This window comes from Sminthopsis crassicaudata, chromosome 1 (assembly GCF_048593235.1).
Source record: "Sminthopsis crassicaudata isolate SCR6 chromosome 1, ASM4859323v1, whole genome shotgun sequence".
NCBI classification, from domain to species: Eukaryota; Metazoa; Chordata; class Mammalia; order Dasyuromorphia; family Dasyuridae; genus Sminthopsis; species Sminthopsis crassicaudata.
The window spans coordinates 159,108,191-159,132,084 of record NC_133617.1 but is presented as its reverse complement, the minus strand read 5'-3'; the positions used below and the strand labels follow the sequence as shown (position 1 = coordinate 159,132,084).

At 33.9% G+C, this 23,894-nt stretch overlaps 1 protein-coding gene across 3 annotated transcripts in view; it reads right to left on the bottom strand.

Moving 5' to 3' along the window:
- The window catches only part of MYLK4 (myosin light chain kinase family member 4), a 189,233-nt gene that overhangs the window by 113,352 nt on the left and 51,987 nt on the right, over nucleotides 1-23,894 (bottom strand). For all 3 annotated transcript variants that reach the window (XM_074270304.1, XM_074270295.1, XM_074270287.1), the window contains one exon: nucleotides 369-639. In XM_074270304.1, the coding sequence (XP_074126405.1) occupies nucleotides 369-602 (234 nt within the window). In that variant the 5' untranslated portion in view covers nucleotides 603-639. The remainder of the gene's footprint in view (nucleotides 1-368; nucleotides 640-23,894) is intronic.

The following is a 23,894-nucleotide window of genomic DNA, read 5'->3' as shown; positions in this document are numbered from 1 at the left end:
TTGGGGTTGAAAGGAAAAAACCAGGCACTATTTTCAATATTTTTCTTCTAATATATGAATGCAAAATATCTTTCCCCCCTTTCATTAATTCAATAGCATTAGCTATAATTTGTATAAGGTTGTTATTTCAAGGAGGTCTCAAAGGCTTAGTTCTTACTTTACCAAAAGCCTAATCCCATTATTTCAACTTGGAATTTTTAATTAAATGAGATTTATTATTTTACTCCTATTAACTCTTTATACCAAAACAAAAACATAATGGTTATACTTTTAAATGAGTAAGTTAAATGAAAGTGTTATACATGAAAAGAAAAATGTAAAATCATTACTACTTTAAGGACAGTTAAATAAATAATGAAGTACTTTACCTCATTCTCTTCAGCTCCTGAATCAAGTTCATTGGTGTTTTCCTTCAAAAAACACTGTACGGTCTCACCTTTTTCTACACATTGGAAAAAAGCCATTTTCTCCAACAGGTTACTATTGTAACGTGTATTTATTCCTTCCAGCCTATTCATTTTTAATATCTTGCTTGTGAGTTGGATTAAGTTACTGTCTGGAGTAAGGTTTTCATCTCTCTCTGTCTCTGATTTGTAAATCATAGAATAGTCACGCTCTTTGATTTCTCCTGCCTCTTGGCTGTAATAAAAAGAAAAAAGAAAATAGGTATCAGTAATTTTTCATATTTTACCTTTTGAGCAAAAGCCTAAGATCGTTGTGGAGGATTCACTCTTCTATTAAGCTTGGAAAGGATAAGGCAGTGGTCAGGGGAACAAATATGATATCACAACTAGGTGTAAGAAGAGGTGTTTTCCATCTACCTACAAAAATAAAAGTTATTCTAAATCTTGTTCAATGATTTTTTTTATTTTAAATAACAAGTGAATATCAAACAACTCACATAATTGTAAAAGACAGGTGTTTGTTTTTTAAAACAAAATCATTTTTTAAATGATGGAATGTATTATATATATATATATATATATATATATATATATATATAGATGTAGAATAGAGAATTACTAATTTAAAGCAACCAGTATTTTACTTCAACCCCTTTGTTTTCAAAGAAATTGAGGCCCATGGATTTTGTTCTTTATAGACACACAAAAAATAACACAGGTAAGTAACTCATCAGCAATCTCAGTAAAGATTATTGAGAAACTCTTTTAAAATTGTATTTTATCACATGATATATAGCATTCCTCATGTTTCTTGGCCATTACATATGGTTAATATATAAAATATATAAAAACATATGGTTAATATATAAACTATATAAAATAACATGTAATACACACACACACACACACACACACACACACACACACATATATATATATATATATATATATATATATATATATATATATATATATATATATATATATATATATATATATATATATATATATATATATATATATATATATATATATATATATAAATAAAAACATTTTAATGTATTATCCATTTTCATGGGTAAGATCTGAGGCCCTCTGCTGGGGATTTTCATGAAAAATCACTTTTTTCTCAGTCTCTTATCCAGCTATAATTGTATTAGTTGGAATTTGTTCTTGCTTTTTTATGCGATAAATATGCAGTGAAACCTACCCTCTCACTTTCACAAAATATGAGAAATAAAATCTACAAAACTCTCACAAAATATGAGAAATAAAATCTACAAAACTAATTAGCCACAATTCTTATTTTTTTAATTCCCAAATATCATTAGCCAGAACTTTATAGATAGAATGTACACTTAGCACTCTCTTTATCTGAACAAAGCATTGCTTTTCCTAGGTAGGTAGACTCAAAGCTATTTCTAAGGCTGATTTTGATTAACATATATTCAAATGCATTTGGTGCTCAAGTATGGATCAAAGAAAACACAACATATAACTCACCTTTAGAGAAGTGGCTAGCAAAGTTAGAGATCTTATTGATATTGCAAACTAACAGCAAACATTTAACACAGAATTGATGATATGAAGAACTTATCTAAATCTAAATCAAAAGAGAAAGAGACATTCATTTCAAGGTGTAAGATAAAAACAAATTTACATACTGTATAAACATGAGTGAATTCCTGTGTTTTCATCATTGCAGGGGGAGAGTAGTAACTAGTTCCACAGGAAAAGGGAAGTGAAGAATTCAACCTCATTAGGAAACTCCCTGAGTGAAAGTCATCATTGTTACTTAAAAAGCCCTCTGTAACCTTCTCTGGAGTATACTCTCTTCTCTGAATGGAAGTTCCCTCTCTCTATAATGCCAGTTTGAGCTCCTGTTTAATTAATACGGGGCCTTGATCTCATATTGCTCAGCTGTTACACAGTTAGTCAGATGGGGAAGATTTTTAATTTTAGACTCCAGCCTTTTCAATGAGGTCAGGTAAGGAGAGGGTGAAATAGCACCATTGGATAAAATATCACCTTCTCCTGTTCTCTCCTCTTCTCTGTTGGAGGAGGACACAGCCACCTGCAAAGCTACTAATAGGAAAAGGGTCCTTCTAGAACAACAGTGGCTAAAAATGGAAATCACCCAATCATAAAGCTGGAGAGGACGTAAAGAAAAATTTAATGTAACACTATCTTCCTTCACCTTCCTTCCAGTAAGTGAATGTTTAAGAATCTGCGGTTTTATTCTTAAAAAGAGATCCTCATAAACAACCTCTCTTGTTGATCCCAACCATTGAATCAGCAATCAAGTCTTAAAAAAAAATCCACTCTCTGCCACTGTGCTTGGTCCTAGTCATGCAAAAATGAAAACAAAACCATTTCTGACCTCAAGGAGCTTATATCTGTACTTCATCATAATAATGACTAAGTTGTTCTTGTGGGTGACTGGAAAACAAGAGAACAGTCCTATTTTCCGCGAGGTGCTGGAAACTGGAGGCAAAATGCCTAAGCACGTTTATTTTTTAGTATCCTCAGTCCTCAAAACTACTTATTGAGGGACTTATAAAGAATTTATCCAAAGTGGCCAATAGAGTTCATTTTTACAAATTTTCTTTGCCTGAACAAGCAATATCAAGACATTTTTTATCTTCCTTCTTTTTTCTACAGTAGTACTAATTCTTCCCTGGAGAAGAACTTAGGTACATTATGGCTATAGGCTACCAAAGCTATATATTATCTCACCATTGTGGGAAAGACCTCAAACTGTAACAATTACAATCCATCCTAGAATTCTCTTCCTGTGGGTCTTCCTATCAAATTTCCACATATGCTCCAGAGGTCTTTTTACAATGTACTAGAGATCTTTCTTTAGGTTTTTAATATATCTCAAACTTGAATCATGAAAACCTACTTCCTTTTCTGACCATATATTTCCTTAGTAATATCTTATATAATATTTTTATGCAATTCTCGTTTACTTTCATGCTTACAGCACACTTCTTCATTGCCCTCTGAATTACCTGAAATTTGGATTCTTCAGAGATTGTAGTTTCCATGACTCACAATCATATAACAATATTCTAGGTTTATTCTATACCAAATGCTTTAGAGAAAGTCTCTTGGCCTGACTTCCCTTCTTTTTAACACTTGATATTGGACTAGTTAATTTTTAAAAAATTTTTCAGATAGCTATGAAATAATATTTATTAAAAAGAAAAAAACTTAGTACCTTGTAAATAGTTGGCTCTATAGAAAAGCTTATTCTCTCCACTCATAACCCTAATGAAATCTATATTTAATATCTACTACATGCTGTGCACTTTGTGGAATACAATGAATACAACAAAGTCCCTGAATTGCTAATAATCTAATTGTAACATGGGCAATATAAATCAGTGGAAAGATACTGGAGCTAAAAGCCAGGTCCTGCATTGCAAACTGAACTCAACTCACATGGAGTATGACTTTGTAACATGTAACTTCTTGTACTGGATGACATCTAAAAGTGTCCCTCAGAACAGAGAGGCCTATAAGGAACTAAATGATATAATGCATAATTCATGTGACACTATCATATGGAACAATAATCATAATAACTTTTATATAGCATTTAACATACATTGTTTCATTTAGGTCTCACAATGGCTCTCTGAGGTTGGTATTTCTGGTATTATTATTACTCTCATTTTACAAAGGAGAAAAGTAAAATTTAGAGGGATAAAGCTACTTGTCCATGATCACAGTGCTAATAAACATCAAAATCATAATTTGAATCTAAGTATTAATGACTATATCTAATACTCTATTCCCTATACTATGCTTCTACTATTAATATTTTATAGAAAAGACTTCTATTCCAGCAAAAATATGAACCAATGAACAAGAAATCTAATGAGAAACTATAGTAAATGGTTTCTTCCACTTCAGAAGTATATAAAAGGTCAATCAGAAGTCTAGGGGCAATAGGAAAGGCACTGTCAGCAAAGTCACCCAAGGGCAGATAAATAAACCTATAACCTCCCAGGGCAAACAGAAATGAGCCAGTGAACATTGCAAGGCTCTATATCTGGACACAGTGAGAGTGGATGAAGTCCCAGGACAGTCAGGGAAAACCCAAGAGAGTTAATAACCCATAGAAGTGAATCTTGAAAGATTTGAAGAACTAGTGCTATGACAAGTACTCAGAAAAGCACATCCTTGAGAGATGCCATTGAAGGTCCCGAACATTACTACCCTGAATCTCATAGAGTTGGATGGGGGTGGCTCAGAAGGTGAAGTCAGTATAAAAACTTAGGAAATCCACAACAACAACAACAACAAAAAAAAAAAAAAAAAAAGGGGCCAATTACTCCACCCACAAGCACAACAAGAAGCAGAGATTGATCTTGACACATAGCTCCAATTCAGAAACTGAGGCTGGAGAATCAAACCATTTTTAGAAGAATACCACCACTATAAGGAAACCAAAGAATCAAAAACAAAACAAAACAAAAACAATTACAATTCCAGAAATGAGCAAAAATTCTAAGACTATAAACAAAAACTCAAGGGGGAGGGGGAATGTATTTTCTACTAGGACTACACTGATATCTAAAGGATATTAAAGAAGAGATTTAAAAAAATGAAATTGGTAGAAAAACAAATTGGGAGGAGAAAAAAAGAGCTTAGAAGAGAAAGTGATAAGAAATAACAGACTGCAAAACACTATATCAGATCAAAAAGGAATCAATCAATCCATGAAACATAAATATTAGAGAATCATAAAAATTAGAATAAAATGTAAAATATCTGATATAAAAAATAATGACCTAGAAAATAAGCTACCAAGAAAATTTAAGAATTATTGGACTTCCTGAAAACTCTTGAGTTTTAAAAAAATCTGAATAGCATATTTTAAGAAATCATAAATGAAAGTTTCCCAGATAAATTTTATCTAAAAAGGAATGTAAAAATAGAATCTACTTATCATCTCCTAAAAGAAAAAATACCCTTGTGTCATTGCCAACATCCAGGGCTCCTATATCAAAGAAAAAATACTATAAGCATACAGAAAGAAAAACTACTAGTACCAACAAACCACAATTAAGACCTGGCAGCTTCTACTTAAAATGAAAGAAGATCTTGGAACACAATATTTCAGAAGTCAAACATATAGGCTTTCAACCAAAAATAACTTATTCTGCAAAGCTGAGTGTAATACTACAGGGGAAAAATGTATTTCAATGTGATAGGAGATTTTTAAGCATTTATGATATAAGGTCAACAAAAACTAAATAGAAACTATGAAATACAAGTATTAAAGTCAAAAGAAATCAATAAAAATAAACAAGCAATTTGAAAGAGTTCTATAAAGATAAAATACAAATATTTTAATAGAGGAGATAAAATATATGTCAATTCAAAATTTAATGATTTCAAAGGATATTGAATAAATTAAATGAGAGGAGTTGAAGGATGAGTGGGATGATTTTAAGAGGGAAATGAGAAGGAAGGGTAAAAGTAATATACTAATTTACTCATGTAAAAGAAGGAAAAAAAGGGTGAAACTTACTATTTCTCATAAGTAATATATTGGTATATATAAGAAAAGTATATAAACATGGAGGAAAATCTAGTAGAAATATCAGATAAACCACCTATCTGAGACCAAAAAAAAAAAAAAGTTGAACACAAATAGCTAGTTTTGTATAGAAATATATCAATTTCAACAGGGAATCAAGTCAAAAAAAAAAAAAAAAAAAAAAAAAAAAAAAGAGGAATTAAGAGGGATGGTAATTACCAGGAAATAATTAGTGTAAGCAAAACAAAATTTCTGCTCCCAAAGACAAAAGTAACTAACTAGATTCCAAAGAGGTATCTATCATTCATAGTTGAGCACACTGTAGTATATGAATGTAATAGAATATGCATAGAATGAGAAAATGGCAAAAGAGATGATTTTAGAGCATTCTAGGGAGTATGGATTTATGCATATTGAAATGAGTAGAGCCATTCTTACAAAAGGACAACAATATTATAAATTTTTAAATTCTCTCTTTTTATTTTATTTATTTATTTTGCTGAGGCATTTGGGGTTAAGTGACTTACCCAGGGTCACACAGCTAGGAAGTGTTAAGTGTCTGAGATCACATTTGAACTCAAGTCTAGGCTGGCGCTTTATCCACTTTGCTACCATCTGTCCCTAAGAAAAACATTCTTAGGTCTATAATCTTAAAGCAATGACCAATCAGATTTCCAAGGGACCTAAGATAAAAGTTACTCACCTTCTAACAGAGAGCTAAGGATTTCAAGATCTAGAGACATTTTGGGCCATTGCTAATGTATAAATTCATTTTGCATAATGATGTTTTTGTGCTACAAGAGTGGCTTTTTTCCCCTTGGTTTTTAAATGGAGAAGAGGAGCAGAGTTTACAGTTGTGATGCCAAAAAAGACCACTAAAATCTGTTTTTAAATACCCAGAAGAGATAAAAAAGAAGTTTAAAGGGAAGTACAGACACATAGAGTAATTTCCAAAATAATGTTTGGAATTTATCATATACTGTTTTAAAAATGCAAATAGTATTGTAGGGTGTATGTGTAGATAGATGTGCTTTGCCCATGTAGGTTATTTGTGCCCACATGGGTTGTCTAGTTATGGCTCACAGGGAGCCATGAATTGGTATCTCTGAAAGTTTTCTCCCCCTTCTCAAAGGGAGAGTATAGGAAGCAGAAAGTTATGTCCAAAGGCAGGTCACTCTTCTATTCTCAGAGAGAGGATAAACAAGGCTAGAAATGTAACTGTCCCTTAAATATTTGTATTCCAGGGAAAATAATTTGGAGGTTCAAACTGCATTCCTGATTATTATTTCTTAATGTGAAAGGAGGGTTCCAAGCTTTATATATAAAGTTTGACTCCCTACTTACCATAATGCTACTTTCACAATAAATTCACATAGCAAATCAACTCATTTATTCAAAAGAGAAAATCTACATCCTTTCCCTTCAGGTTGAAGGGAGTTGGAAGTAGATGCCTTTTGTTTTGAAGTTGGAAGCCAGAACACCAGAATCTCTTTGTTCCCAGCTTTCACCAATACTCTCCTCTCACACAGATGAAAAGAATCAAGCAATCAATCTTGACCAGTGAAGATAATCTCCATACAAATGGGCTTTGAGGCTTAGATTACAGTATGACATGGAGGTCACAGTTTCATATAAATCTTTTTGTGTTTTGTTGTGAATATAGAAATGCTTTTTTAAAATTTAAATTTGAATTTGAAAAAAAATGGAAAAAAATTAGATAAGAAGTTAGGTGTTAAGGATCAGTAGTTGTTAATGTTCCTCAAACACTTTTCAAAATATTATAAACTGTTTTACCAATATCTATATTTTAGACAGGCAATTAAAATAAGTATTACCCTGGATCCAGAAAAGGCTAAATTTAATTTTGAAAAATGGTCATTACAAAAACCTTATTAATTTTTTTATTATTCATCTATTCAGTCTCTGTCTCTCCTTTCTCCCCCCACATACAAACATGAGGTGTTTGGTATGAGAAGAAGGTGTTTGGTATTAGAGAAGACTAATACCTCTGATGTGAGAGGTTACCAAACCCTGTACAGAGTTACTTATCCACTTTTAGTGTGTACCTTCACCCATTTCTCATCTGTGCCTCCAAGAAACTGTAGCATGTATTGCAGCCACATACCAGTAAACCATTCAGCAGATGACTAAACTAGATTGAGGTTAACAACAGATCTCAACCCATTAATGAGTTAGGGGAATTCTTATCTCAACCTGGCAGATGAGAACAATCTGTTCCAATAGCCATGAGGGCAGCTCAAGCAGGTGCTATGGAACACTTAGAACTTGGTCAGCCATTGAAGGTGTGAACATCTTCAATACTCCTGATTTTTGTCTTGCCATAGGACTTAGATGACTCAGGAAGAGACAGTGAGGCAGATGACTTTGTGTGACTCTGCCTTACTTCAATACAATTCATTTGCAAATCAAGAAATCATTTTGCCATGTCATCAGTCCTCTTTGAAATGGAGGATGAACAATATACATGTAAATTGGATAGTGTTGGACTTAGAATCAGAAATACCACAATTCAATCCCAGACCAGTAGCTATAAGATCTTAGATAAGACATTACCTCTCTTAGGCTCAGTTTTCTAATCTGTAAAATGAAGATAATAATGGCATCTACTTCACAAAGTTGTTGTAAGTATTAAATGAGCATCACAGATGTAAAGGGCTTTGCAAATCTTAAATTGTAATATAAATACTTGCTATTTTTACTTATTTTTAACCTATTTACATGTGATCATCTCTTATTATACATTATATATCTCTTATTATATATTATTTACATGTGATCTCTATTACAATCTCTTGGGCTTTTCCCCCCACTTCACACTACATCAGTTCATTTAAGTTTGTCTAAATCTGTCCTTTTTGTCATTTCTTATTATACAATAATATTCCATTGCATTCATATACTACAATTTGTTTAGCCATTTCCCAAAGGATAAAAACATACTCTTTTTAATATCAGTCTCTTGATACCTACTCCAAGTCTCTATCTACTATATTATTATAGAAGCATATGTAAAACCTCATAAATAGCAAAACTGAAAATATTAACAAATAATATTTTTTCCTAAACTTCTTTCCAGATTCTTGGGGTACTTGGAAAGGTGACAAGTCAGTATATTAAGTGAATAATCACATTTAATTTGTTCACATTATTGCCTCTCCATCCCTTTGAAATGATTGTAACCAGCACCCACCATTTTGTATTGATAAAAGATTAAGATAGCAATGGGAAAGACCCAGTTTAACTCTAGGATTGAGATATCTAGGAAAGAATGAAATGACAATGTGGTTACTCAATAATTCTGTAAAATCATAGACTCTGTTTTGATATGTCTTTTTTCCTTATTTAAGTTTTCTATAAATATTACATGAAATTATATTGGGGTAGAGAGTCATTTTGGAGCACATGAGGAACTATATCAGTTTGGACATCTCTCTTTTCATATTAGAAATGGCTTAGACAAAGATGGTGTGGATCGAGCTAGGCCTGAAATCAGAGAAATCTGAGTTTGAATTTAACATCAGCCACATATTAGCTGTGTGATCCTGGTCAAGACATTTAACTTCTTTTTGCCTATTGCTTCATCTGTAAAATAATATTTAATTATTATTTTGAAATAATAATAGCACCTATCTCCTAGGGTTGTTGTGAGGATCAAATGAACTAATATTGGGGAGTACCTAAAATATAGAAGGCACTATATAAATATTAGCCATTATTATTTTATGTTAAAATTGCTTCTAACAACAAGTTTAAATCGAAGAATAAAGTATTAATATGTTTTCCTTTGATATGTTGTCCCTCTCTTGCAAATTGTACTTCCACTTACCAAACTGAATTATTCTATGCCAAAATCTAAGATGTATGGGGTATTAGTCACCACAAGTCTTTCATGTTTAGCATTTCTTTTTGAATTAGAATAAAATACCAGTCCCATGCCTGATTCCTATTATACAATGAAGAAGTTTTACTTTTTTTCCCACCTATTTTGAAGAAACCCTGGCATGAGACATAACATGCCATAAGTAAATTTCTCTCTAAAATGGTAAAGTAGGAGGATCTTAAGAAGTATGAGAAAAGGGAGCTTAAGAGGAGCTTAAACAGAAGGCAGCAGAAGAGAATTTTATCCTTATAGCTGGTTAAAGAACAAAAAATGCACATCATCACAGTCTTTTGTATCTAGCTATGGTTTCTCTTGGTTGGTTTTATGTTAAAGTGCTTATTACATGAAGCAACTCTAAGTATAAAAATAGATTTGATTTCATTTTGATCAAAATTTCCCTACCTCCACTCATTCTGAGAATATTCCCTATCCCAAATCTTGAGCATTAACATTTGGGACCTTTGTCAATATATTTCAGTTCCAAAAATATTCCATGGCTCAATTCTGGTGAAAATATTAGGCTTAGATAGTACTTAAAATTCCTTCAAAACTATATGCCTTGCATCTTCAGAGTAAAGTTTATTTTAAAATGTCAGTTATCTCCTTTGTTTTAACAAAAGCCCTGGGAGATATGGTAGACCAGGAATATTATTTCCATTTTGCATATGAGAAAATTACCCAGACCCAGAAAGCTAGGAAATAGCCAAACTGAATCACACCAGATTTCCAGATATCAACTCCTGTGCTCTGTCCATTTTAGAATTTAGTATTCTATTGGTAGTTTACCAATATTACAATATGTAGTTATTAAAGTCCCTTCTGTCAAAGAGAAATCTTGATTTTAAAAAAAGAGGCATTTTTCTTTCAAGAATTGTATCTAGGCAAGAAACTAGAAACTGAGTGGATGCCCATCTGGAGAATGGTTGAATAAACTGTGGTATATCAATGTTATAGAATATTATTGTTCTGTAATTAGTAGGATGATTTCAGAGAAGCCTGGAGAGACTTACATGAACTGATGCTAAGTGAAATGAACAGAATCAGGAGATCATTGTACATGGCAACAAGATTATACAATGATCAATTCTGATGGACGTAGCTCTTCAACAATATGATGATTCAGACCAGTTCCAATGATCTTGTGATGAAGAGAGCCATCTACACCCACAGAAAGGACTGTGAGAACTAAGTGTGGTTCACAACATAGCATTTCCACTCTTTTTGTTGTTTGCTTGCATTTAATTTTCTTTCTCATTTTTTCCAGTTTGATTTTTCTTGTGCAGCAAGATAATTGTATAAATATATATGCATTTATTGAATTTAACATATATTTCTACCATGTTTAACATATATTGCACTACTTGCCATCTAGGGGAGAGGGTAGGGAAGGGAGGGAAAATCGGACAACAAAGTTTTGCAAGGGTTAATGTCAAAGAAATATCTATGCATATATTTTGAAAAACAAAAAGCTTTAACAAAAAATATTGAATAAGAAAAAACATTCAACAACAAAAATGAATTTTATCTACTGGAGATGGGCTCCAAGTCAGAGAGGATTCTGGTAGCATAAATATTCTCTACATGTATAATGTCATCAGAATGATTAGAAGTGGAGCTCTACTCATCTGTCATACCATATGTGTATAGGAACAGTATGACACTATTAAAATGCTAAAATAGATGCTGTTGCTTTTCAATTTAATTTAATTTAAAAAGTAATAATGTCTACTTGTACCATGCATTGTGCTAGGTACTTGAGGTATAGAAACAGACAGACCAAAAAGAAAAAATAAAATAAAATGACACACTCTGGCCTTTAAGGGCTTCCATTTTCCTGGAATTTGGGGATGAAACATGCAAATCAGTAAATACAGGCAAAGTCATTTTAAGAATGGGAGAGTGATAACTAAGGCAGTCATGGTAACCTTTATGTAGGAAGTGCTCCTGGGCAGTATTTTGAAGGAAGCGAAGGATTTTATTCTGGAAGGGAGAATTGTTTCATTTATTTTTCTACCTGTACACCTCTCCACAAAAAATAAAAATAAAAAAAAAAATCCCTTCTGAAGAGCTTGTGGAGAGTTGGTCCAAGTCACCAGTATTGTAATAAAAGAAGATAAAATACTTCCCCACATATGGCAGCTCAGGGGGGATACCAGGGAAAAATATTTCAAAAGACAAACAGTGAGTAGGGGAAGACTTGGTACAATTGTGTCTTTTCTTAGTTTAAATGCTATTTCATTGATAGGCTTTGTTACTAATATTAAAAAAAAAAAAAATCATTGCCTCTGATTTCTATTTCACATGTCTTGTCTGCAGAGTAGATAATTTAAGCATAGAGACTGGTAGTATTACAGAGTGTTCAGGCTTGTTTACAAGTCACTTTGACATTAGACTCTTGAAATTTTCAAGTGTCAAGGAACCAGTTGCTAAATTGTGACTAATCAAAACTAAAAATATAATAGAAGGGCAAAAAATTCAATTCAGTTCCAGGAATGGAAAAGAGGAGGTAAAGCAATTTTCTCACTTAAAAATTTTGAACAAAGCTCGGGTTTTTTGTTTTTAACTTTCATGATGACCAAAAAAATTCTTCTATTTATTATCCATCTTGTGCCCTTTTACTGCAACATGTAAATAGATGCTCTGTAATAGTTTACTGAGTTTATCCATTTGGGGGAGGAGAAAAAAATAACATATGTAAATTATCCTTAAAGATAAAAAAAGCCCTGCAAATTTTAACAAATCATTGAATAAACCATATTTACAAATTTTAGAATAGACTTTGATATGTGATTTGTAAAGAGAACTAAAGATTTGTAAAGAGAACTAAAGGTAGAGAGAGGGAAATTTTTTTTTTTCACTCTGAAGATAAATTTCAAATTGCTTCAATAGCTACTGAATTTGCTTGGGGCAATTTCTGAAAAAGTTTCCTTGCCCAATTTTGTTTTTTACTTTTTGTTTTTTAAATTCTGAACTTAACATCAAATAAAATGGATATTTCCATACATATAATATAGTAAGATGATATATAATGTTCTTACATATATATAATATGAAACCTCAGATCTTTATTATGTATAGCTTATTTTTTTCTTAAATATACAATAAATTCAATATGTGATTCTCCAAGCTGCCTCACTTGTTTGTATTTCTTTCTGGAGTTTTTTCTGTTCTCTTCAGGGTATTAAAATGCTTCTGATTTTTTCTTTCTGTTCCTTTTTTTGTAAATCTATATCTACAATTTTTATGCCTCCCACTAAGAAAGGAGAGAGGAAAAATAATGCCTTTGTTTTTTGCTGAAGCAATTGGGGTTAAGTGACTTGCCTAGCGTGACACAGCTAGGAAGTGTTAAGTGTCTGAGGTCACATTTGAATTCAGGTCTTTCTGACTTCAGGGCTGGTTCTCTATCCACTGCACCACCTAGTTGCCCCCCAAAATTATGATTTTTAATTAAATGGACTTTTCTCTTTTTCTTTTAAAGAGGCAGAGATACTTGTAGCTACCTATTAATAAAGTGTTCTTTTTGCTAAAAAAATTTTTTAAAATGTCTTTGTAACAAATATGATTAATCAAGCACAGAGATTCCTAAATTTTATGTCTAAAAAGGTATGTCTTACTCTGTAGCTTAAATGCATCACTTCTTTGTCAATAAATGAGTAGCATGTTTCATTGTAAGTTCTCTGGAATTGTACTGGTTGATCATTGTACTGATCAGAATTCATATATCTTTTAAGATTTTTTTTAAATTTAGTGGTGTTATTGTTTGTATTGGTTTCATGGTTTTAGTCACTTTACTATGTACTAATACAATACTTCTCAGGTTTCTCTGAAACTGTCTAATTATTTTTGGAGAGCCAAAAGTCAATTATGAAGTACTCACTAATACACTAATCACTCTGCTAAGCTCTGGAAATACAAGTATAAATAATGAAATAATCCTTACATTCAAGGAAGAAAAACAAATATACAAAAACTACATTGCATAAAAATAAAGTTTGAAAATACAAATATGACAACATAATTAAATGCAAGAAGAAAGACCTCTAGAATTGGGGGAATAGGGGAAAACAAACAATGATTGCATCTTAAAAGGAGAAAGGAACTCTGAGATGGAGGTAAGGAAAAAATTTATTCCAGGAATGAGAAATGGATGCAAAGGCAGGAAAACAAGAGATGGAATGTTATGTGAAGAGCAGAGAAAAAGTCAGCTTTGCTAGAGTACATCAATGAAACTGGCAAGAAAGGGTGGGGGCAGGTCATGTAGAGATTTAAAAGCTAAACAGTTTATATTGTATGCTAGAGGCAAGAAAAAGATGAGTTTTTTGAACAGCGTTGGAACATGGTCAGATTTGGAAAATTACCTTGATAGCAATGTTCAGGATGGATTGAAATTAGGAAAGATTTGAGGAAGCAAGACCAATTAGGAAGCTATTACAATAATATTCCATTTCATTAAAATATCATTTGTTTAGCCATTGCCAAATTGATTGTTACTACCATTAGTATTTATGAATTTCCAAGTTGGAAATTCTGTTGATGAGGGAATGAACTGTATTTTCATTATAATTGCCCAAATAAATGGTTACTATTTTTTTGCTGGATTCTACCTATTCAAATAGTTTTTATAGTATTTCAGTAGAGAAAAGGCAAGACACTCTCAGAAGAAAGGCTGCAGTAACATTATATATTTTTAAAAAACATGTTTGCTTCTGTATTTCTTTTATACAAATAAGTCTGTCTTTTGCTTTTATATTATCTGCACTTCCCTATATATCATTTCCTCTCTTCCAAAGTGCTGAACTTTAATACAGAGTACAAAAGATAAAGAAAAAACAGTTCAGTAAAACTAGTCTACACATTAACCAAGTTTAATATTGCATGAATGTTCCACATTCACAATCCTTTTGCTTTGCAAAAAATAGAGTCCTAGTGCAATACAGGAGTTATCTATTGATTAGCCTGTTCTTCTTCCTTTTCTATTTGCAGCTTATTTGTGTTCATCATACACAGCACTATTATCATTTTGGGTTATCTTCAATTTTGATTTCTTTATTGCAGTACAGCAAAATTCACAACCATATTTGTAAGGATACGGTTCCGCAAAACAAAAGAAGGGAATTGTAAGGGTCCTTTAAATGGGCGGCGCCATAGCGCAACAGGAGATTTGAGTGGCCCAGAAGTAATCTCTGTGGATATAGGACTTCCCTGTGGGTGGGATCCTGGCCATATTGAGATAGCTTTATAATGGGTGACTGCTCTCTTGATGATTGGCTGTATGTGTGACCTCACAGGCCCTTTATAAGCCCACTGCAGACAGCAGTCGCTCTCTTTAACCTGGCGCTCTTTAACCTGGCTCCCTAGCCTGGGGTAGCTAAGCCAAGCCAAGCTGATGGAGCCATGAGAGGTAAGAAGTCTGGTAGTGAACATGTGGGTCTTCAGACCAGGTGTTCACTAGGGAGCTGACAAGTCAGGACTTTACGTGAGTATGTATAATAAAGGCTTTTAAGATTACACATGGCTGTTCTTGAGCATGCTACTGGTTATTAAACTATAGAGATTCAAGAGATTGTGGCCAGAGACCTTTGAAGGCCTCAGAGGAGGTGAGCCGGGTAGAGTTGACACTGCAAAGGTCAGTGGTCAAAGGTACTCTTTTGGGCATAGGGTAAACTAGTAATTGTAACTGCCAGGAAGGCATGTTACACATATTGTATCCCCAGGCTTTGTATGTTGCTTTTCATTTTTTTTTTTTTAAACAGCAGGAATCAGCTTTGAATTGCTACCAAATAATAAAACCAACTCCAGAGTTTTCCAAATGTAATCTAGTATGCTTTCTTCTTACACTTCAAATGTATCAACGCATTATTCTTTTGTTTCTCCAATCCCATTTTAACATTGTAATCTAAATGAACTGGCCATAACACATCATTGTCTGGACAATTGGTAACTGGTATCCATAAAATCCAAAAAAAAAATCAGTGTTTCTCTTTTGTATTTAATATTGAACCAGGACCAAAGGGATTTTTGGTGTGTTTTTTTGTTTGTTTGTTTTTCCTTTTCTACTTGCTCATCTAGAAATGGACCAGGGTTGGAAATCTCTTTCCAAAAAAAAAACAAACTGAAGGCAATCAGATAGTAAACACATTCTAAATTTGGGCTAATAGGTACATACCTTGCTCATTGTATTTGTTTAGATAGGTCTGAGGAAATGTTGATTCTCTTTTTTGTCACATAAGTGGTATGGAAATTGCTAAGTCTCTTTGATTAAGATTTAGGTCTTTCTGAAATCATTCTGCTGGTCATTAATGAAATAAATTGTTATAGAAATATTAATAATTTGTTCCATTATCAATCTATCTTCCTACCAGTTTCATCTTTGATTCAATGGATCTCATATTAGTTTGTTCAATTATTTTTTCCCTACCTCAGTTTTTCAATGTCTTACAAGGTAATGCTAGTCACTTATTTTATTATCTTCTTTAGCTTTGTGTTTCAAGCTAGTATTGCCCTTTCTCCCTATGAGAATCAAGTGTTCGTTGTCTAATCTTGTTTCTGGGATCTTTTAGCCTATTTATTGTGGCAAGTGTTTAACTTTTGTAGAAAATTACAGTCAGTGATCTTTGCCTTTTTCTGTTTTCCTTTTTTGGGACATCAATAACTTGAATATATCTTGAATAGGTGTAAGTCATCACAAATATTCCAGTTTTTTCATATTAGTCTTTCTTATATTTTAAATTTATTTTTATTCTTAACTTGAATATCAAATAAAATTTTTATTTCCATGTATATTAAAACAAAGATTTTATATACATATATGTCAGAAAAAAATTATCCATGAAACTAGGTCTTTATTAAATATAGCTTGCTACAATGTTTAACACAAAGTGCTTAATGTTTATTAAATGACAGAAGTTTAGCCTGTTGTTGTTTGTCCTTCCTTCTTGAAGAGGACTGTGTGACCCAAAATGACTACTCAAGTGATCACTCAGTAGAAAACAGAAAAGTCGTTTATTATACCTCCAGAGGATGAACGGTCCCATTACCAGACTAAAAAGAGAAAGCTAGGTAAGAGGGCTAAAGAAGTAGTAAAAATACACAGTTTATATACAAGAGATTACATCACAAGTAAGAGAGCATTGACAAGGGGAAGGGGAGACATCTAATTGGTTACTGCTATCCAGAGATATTGGAATGGAAGGTTTCTGTTTCCCTGAAATCACCTGATTTCTAGGAAGCAGCAAATCAGGCCTTCAGGTTTCAGATGTAGCTGGCCAAGGCTCAAGTAAATATGGACCTATACATATTATACAGGTCATAGGGGAAACACAGAAATAATGAAAATAAAATACAGAAAAAGAATTCACACATTCCTGTAAGTTCAACTTATCTCTCTATTCCACACAGGACCACGACATCAGGGAAGTGATGTAAGACATGCAAGTGAATTAGGTTTAAGTGAGGGAGGCCTGGGCAAGGTCACCTGCCTCACTTTCCCCTCCAGGGCCATCTGGGTCCAGATCAAGAAGACTGGAAGATGGCCTTAAATGAAATTAGATTAACTGCTAAAACCCCTTTTCTTCATTAAAAACCCCATATGGATATGCTTTTTAAGGCCTTTTTAAGCTAAGGTCTGCAACAGGTCTGTTTGACTGAGGGCACACTCATTTAGTGATTAAGCCTAGCAATTGAGGCAAAGTATCCCCTGTTTCACTTAGTCCAAAAAAGAACTAAATACATAAGTATATGAAAGAATGAATCTGGGAGGGACAGACCCTCAGGGTTTCTGACCAAAGCAAAAAAGATTGTTATTTACACTCAATCTGAGTCAATCAGGACTCAAACAATAACCAAATGGGGCTTGGTCTAGGACCTATGGGTGGCCAATTAGAATCAGATTAGTCCTGGTCCTTAAGAAAGAAATCTAGTCAGTAAATCCCAAGATATCTTGGGAGTGTGCACATTTCAAAACTAATCGCTTCTTCCTGTTTAGGTCTCTACATTTTTTTTTTTAAACATGGCTCAATAACTATCCCAATCCCCCTCAATTTCTCATTCATCCCTACTAGAAAAGGAAAAAAACAAACAACGATATTCTTCTAATACATATAGGCAAGCAAAACAAATCAACTTTGTTTAGTCTTTCTCCCAATTAGATGTTGCTTTAGATCTTTGTTTTAACTAATCAATACTCAGATTACAGACACCTGATTGTGATATGACTCATACCAATAACCAACTATAGCAACTCTCTTAAAATAGAATCATTTTCAGTTTTGATACTAGGCTTTCTAACTCTCTTCTGGGAGAAAGTGTTCATGGTAAGTAGGTGTGAGGCTGCAAGGAGTTAACCTGTTTTATTTTTCACATGAGCCATGTTTATTCATCTCCCTTTATGTTCACATTCACCTTGAAGTCATAGAACATTCAAGTACATATTAGCTTGGAGGTCTTTGTCAAAATTTTCATATATGTATATACATGAGAGAAAACTTGATAATATATATAAATTAAAACTATATAATACACATAAATATATAAAATATCTTTATCTTCTACATGATAATGAACTCCATTCTCCCTAAGTCTATTTCTCTGCTTCCTTCAATAGTTCTACAACCACTCCTGAATCCCTTAATCTGGGGGAATATTTTCTTTAATTTTCTCTCTATCTGTATGCTTTTTCTCTTGGCAATCTAATTTACAATTCTGGCTACAAGAATTACCTCTATGCAGTCATTATCAAATTTTCCTCTTCTGTTCTAACCTCTCTTTTGAGTTCCCTCCCAACCAATATTTCCAACTGCTGATAAGTAGCTTGCACCTGGATGCTCTACTAGTTCCTCAAATTTAATGTCCCCAATTTAAGTATACAGATGTTTATAAAGTACATGCTATGTACAAGGGACTACGGTAGGTACTACCCTCAAGATAGTTGTATTTACAAGGATGAGATGGCAGAGGTACATGTTATATAGATAAGTAAACAAGTAATTTGAAGAGTACTGAGGACAGGAGGGATACTGAAGTCTTCTGGGATGAGGTGGCAAATGAATTGATCTTCCAAATATTAAAAAAGTATTGGAGGAGAAGGATCAATTTAAGGGGAAAGATAACGACTTGGATTTACTGACAGTACATCTATTCCTAAATTTCAAATCTCCCATATTCATAAGATTGTTATGAATTCTTCTACCTCCCTCAACTTTCTTAACTAATCAGTTCAGCTCACCTGACACCTTTCAACATCTTGTCGGTTCTTAACTTCTCTATTATTACCACCCTAATAGGATAAAACAAGTTAATATATATATGGTGCTTTGTAAACCTTTAAAGAATAGAATGTGTTAACTATTATTAGTATTAGTGGACAGTGATGAACATGTAATCAGACAGGCCTGGGGTCTAAATCTTTTCTCTTAATCATGATTTGTCTCTTTATAATAATGTTTATTGTCATAGTTGTTTAGTGGTATTAATGGAGTAACTTAAGACCCCAACAAAAACCAGATCTTTTAGTAGCTAGGTAGATTATAATGAGTGATGTTAACAGGACAGGACCACAATTACTGTATACAATCTGGAAGCCAAGCTACTCTCCCAGAGGCAAGTACTGAGAAGCCTTAAGTGGACCTTTTGTTCTTAAGTAAATCCTTTGTTCCTTGCTTTGACAAATTCAAGATCCCACAGTTTACCATATTCAATCAGAAAGTTATGAAGTCATGAAAAGGTGCTCCAAATCGCTATTGATCAGAGAAATGCAAATTAAGACAACCCTGAGATACTATTACATACCTCTCAAATTGACTAAGATGACAGAAAAAGATAATGACTAATGTTGGAGAGGATGTGGGAAAACAGGGACACTGATACATAGTTGGTGGAATTGTGAACAAATCCAACCATTCTGGAGAACAATTTGGAACTATGCTCAAAAAGTTATCAAATTGTGCACACACTTTGACCCAGCAGTGTTTCTACTGGGCTTATATCCCAAAGCGATATTAAAGAAGGGAAAGGGACCTGTATGTGCCAAAATGTTTGTGGCAGCCCTTTTCATAGTGGCTAGAATTTCCAGAAACTGGAAATTGAATGGATGCCCATCAATTGGAGAATGGCTGAATAAATTGTGGTATATGAACGTTATGGAGCATTATTGTTCTGTAAAAAATGACCAACAGGATGATTTCAGAAAGGCCTGGAGAGACTTACATGAATTGATGCTGAGTGAAGTGAGCAGAACCAGGAGATCATTGTGCACAACAAGAAGATTATATGATGATCAATTCTGATGAATGTGGCTCTCTTCAGCAATGAGAGGATTCAAAGTAGTTCCAATTGTTCAGTGATCAAGAGAGCCATCTACACTCAGAGAGAGGACCATGGAAATTGAGTGTGGGCCATAACATAGCATTCCCACTCTTGCTGTTATTATTTGCTTGCATGTTTGTTTTCCTTCTTGGGTTTTTTCTTTCTTTTTAGATCCAATTTTTCTTGTGCAACAAGACAATTGTATAAATATGTATACATATATTGGATTTAACATATACTTTAACATATTTAACATGTATCAGGCTACCTGCCATCCAGGAGAGGTGGTAGGAGGGAAGGAGGAGAAAAGTTAGAACAGAAGGTTTTGCAAGGGTCAATGTTGAAAAATTACCCATGCATATATTTTGTAAATAAAAAACTATAATAAAAAAAAGTTATGAAGTCAAGCCCTGAGGTTATGTTTCATAGAAGACCTGTTCTAATTGGTTTACTTCTTATAGAAGAGGTTATACCTCGCAATTTAGCCCACCAACTCTTTCTTTAGAAATTTAGTCCATTTTATAGTTGTGGGTTTATTTTTTAGGAATTTGCTATGTCTTAAGATATCTTCCCCATTATTAACTGCTAAAAATCCCTTTTCTTCACTAAAAACCCCATAAGTAGTCTTTGCCTCTTGTTTTGGAGACAGTCTTACCCTACAAATTCTTTTGAGACACTCTGAAAGACAGCCTGTAACCCTAATATACTTTTGGGGTCCCATATCCCCTCTCACCAACATTTGGCGACAAATCCCATTAATATCAGTTCTACATGACCCCATTTTTTTTTTTCCAGCAAGCATATTGGGAGTGGTTTGCCATTTCCTTTTCCAGCTCATATTACAGATGAGGAAATTGAGGCAATTGGGATTAAATGGCTTGCTCAAGTCACAAAGCTACAAATGTTTGAGAACAGATTTGAACTCGGGAAGATGAATCTTCCAGACTCCAAGCCCAGTGCTCTAGCCACTACATCATTATTAAGCTGCCCTATAATAAGAATACAAATACCTATACTGTCTACCTGATAGAATAGTGAGGTTCAAATAAAATGACAGATGGGTGGACAGAATAGATAGAATTTATTATATGCTCACAAATGCAAGTCATATAGTTCCCTGAGATCAAAGAAATTTTATTCTAATGAAGAAGACAACAGATAGAGTGTTAGGAAATGAGAGGAGGTAGAAAGAAGTACATGGTTAGGAAATGTCTGGGAAGTAAGATAAAAACTTAGATCTTAGCGAAATCTGTATGATGAGGAAACCCCAGAACTCTTCTCCTTGGACTCAGCCTCAGGGACTCTGACTCATCCCAAGCACAGTTTCCTCCTTATCTAAAAAACCCATTGAATTCTATACAAATTCTAATACTGGCTGAAACTCAAGCAGGAAGCCAACTTGGGGCTTCCACCCATGGGCTCCTTCAGATGGTCCAAAGCCTCCCCTATTAAAAGGGCTAAACTGGAGTCAACTCTTTTCAGAGATCCCAAACATGGCATCCTTACTCCGGCCATGTCAAGGATTCCTGCCCACTGGACCTGTAGTTCCAGTGCCTTTTATCTCTACCCTCAACTTTACTAACTAAACTTTACTTCCAAACCCCATAATAAACCTCTTTTATCAATCTAGGTTTTCGGGTCTGTAAATTCCTTTACAGAGGACTCTTGCTCTCCTACTAGATCTCATTTAACTCTGTATCCTTGCACCTAAGGGGTTGCAGGGGAGCTCTATTTGACTCCCTGTACCCCAAACCTGCCATTAGACCTCAATTAAACCTAATTTCATTTAGGTGCCCCTTATCTAGTTCTCATCATGTATATGCAACAAAACATCTTTACAAACTGTAAAGTGTTATAAAATTTCAATTATCACTACCACTACCATCATCACTGATATGGACAGTTTGCCAGAACTCTCTTAATATGTCTTTCTGCTTCCATTTTTTTTCTCTTTCCAATCCATTTTTCACACCATTCTTAGAACAACCATTCTTCTGCCTTAATATTAATCTTCTCAAAAATCTTCAGTGGCTAAGTTGAAGTCCTGGGTTACTAGGTGGGGCTGGCAGAGAAACAGGAATAAGACTACTCCCTAAAGCAATCAGGGAAGAGCCCAGTTGCAGTTCAACCTTACAGTCCCACTCTCTGTGGAGGTTGTGGGTAGCTCCACCTTGGTGTGTCCAGTCAGAAATTAAGGTTTTGTCAAACACCCAATGTTAAAATTTCCCCTATAAATTTGTCCATGGCTCATGCCATCTTTGCGGAACTCCTTTTGAGATATAACCTGTCACAGACATTCTGCTTCATGGTGTCTTTCCTTTCATTTCCACCATGCCTAATGGTGTCTTTCTCCTTATACAACTAACTTTTAGAGTGCTAAACTCCTTTATGGATTTATCTTGCCAGTCAATGGCATACTCCCACTTCATGGCATTTTCCTTTAATGGATTCTTCCACCATTCCTTGATAATCCTATTGTTCTCCCAAATCTATTTTATATTTACTATGCATGGTGTTGATTGTATCTCTTTATTTTGTCTGTAACTTGTTCTAAATAAACTTATCTTTTGCCAAAAAGAATGGCAACTATGAATTTGTCACATGACTCATGCTCAACAATTATTCTCCTAAATCTCATCATTATCAGTCTGGTTCTGAACATTAAACACTTTAGCTCCACTACTATTTACTGACAAAATTTTCTAAGCTTTCTTTCCTCCACAATTTGGTACCTCTCTAGCTTTTCAGTCATATATTTGCTTCCCTCCAGACAGTGGGTGCAAAGTCCTTACAATGTCTTCCTCTCTTTCCACTATGGCTAACATATTACCAATTTTAATCCTATCTTCTCAGCAAATCATACCTGATTCCTTCAGGTTATTTATGGCTTCTTCCAAAGACCTTACTAAATTTAGCTTTACTTTTCTTTCTTTTGCCCTCCTAAAGTTTACATGATTGTTGTGAGAATCAAATGAGATGGTTTATATTTTCCGATACTTTGCAAATCTAAAAACACTTTATATATGTTAGCTGTAGCGTAACATAAAGGTGTTCATTTTATGTCTTTTATCTCCCTACTCAAGAGTAAGCTTCCTAAAGGTAGGGGTCACCTGTGTCTTGGGGGCCAGCATCTAGCTCAGAAAGAGCCTTGAAAAATGAAGGGGATATGGAAAAAGAAAATTTATGGTCTCTTACATGTTTAAATTTATTATCACACGGACCATACTTTAGGTGTGGAAGTGGATAGTGCCATAACTAGAGTCAGAAAGACATCTTTTAAGTTCAAATCTGGCCTCATTCACTTACTAACTGTGACTCTGGGGGAGTCACTTCACCGTTTGCCAGTTTCCTCATCTGTAAAATGAGCTAGAGAACAAAATGACAAACGACTCCAGTATCACTGCTAAATAAAACCCAAATGAGGTCATGAAGAGCCCAAAAAGCTTAACCTCCCCTCCCCCCCCCCCAAAAAAAACAAACAAAGCCGGCTCAATAACAATAACAATACTGGCCAGTGACTTAAAATGAATTGTAGAATGGGATATCTTCACAGCCGAAAAAGCCTTTGGAGGTTATCAAGTCTAACCCCCCATATTTTACAGATAAGAAAACAGAAGCTCAGGTTGGATACGGGACTCAGTCACCAAAGAAGAAGAGACCATATGATCACTCTGGAGGTTCCTATTCTGGTCCTTTTTACCATACTAGATGATCAGAAAAGTTTAGAAGACCC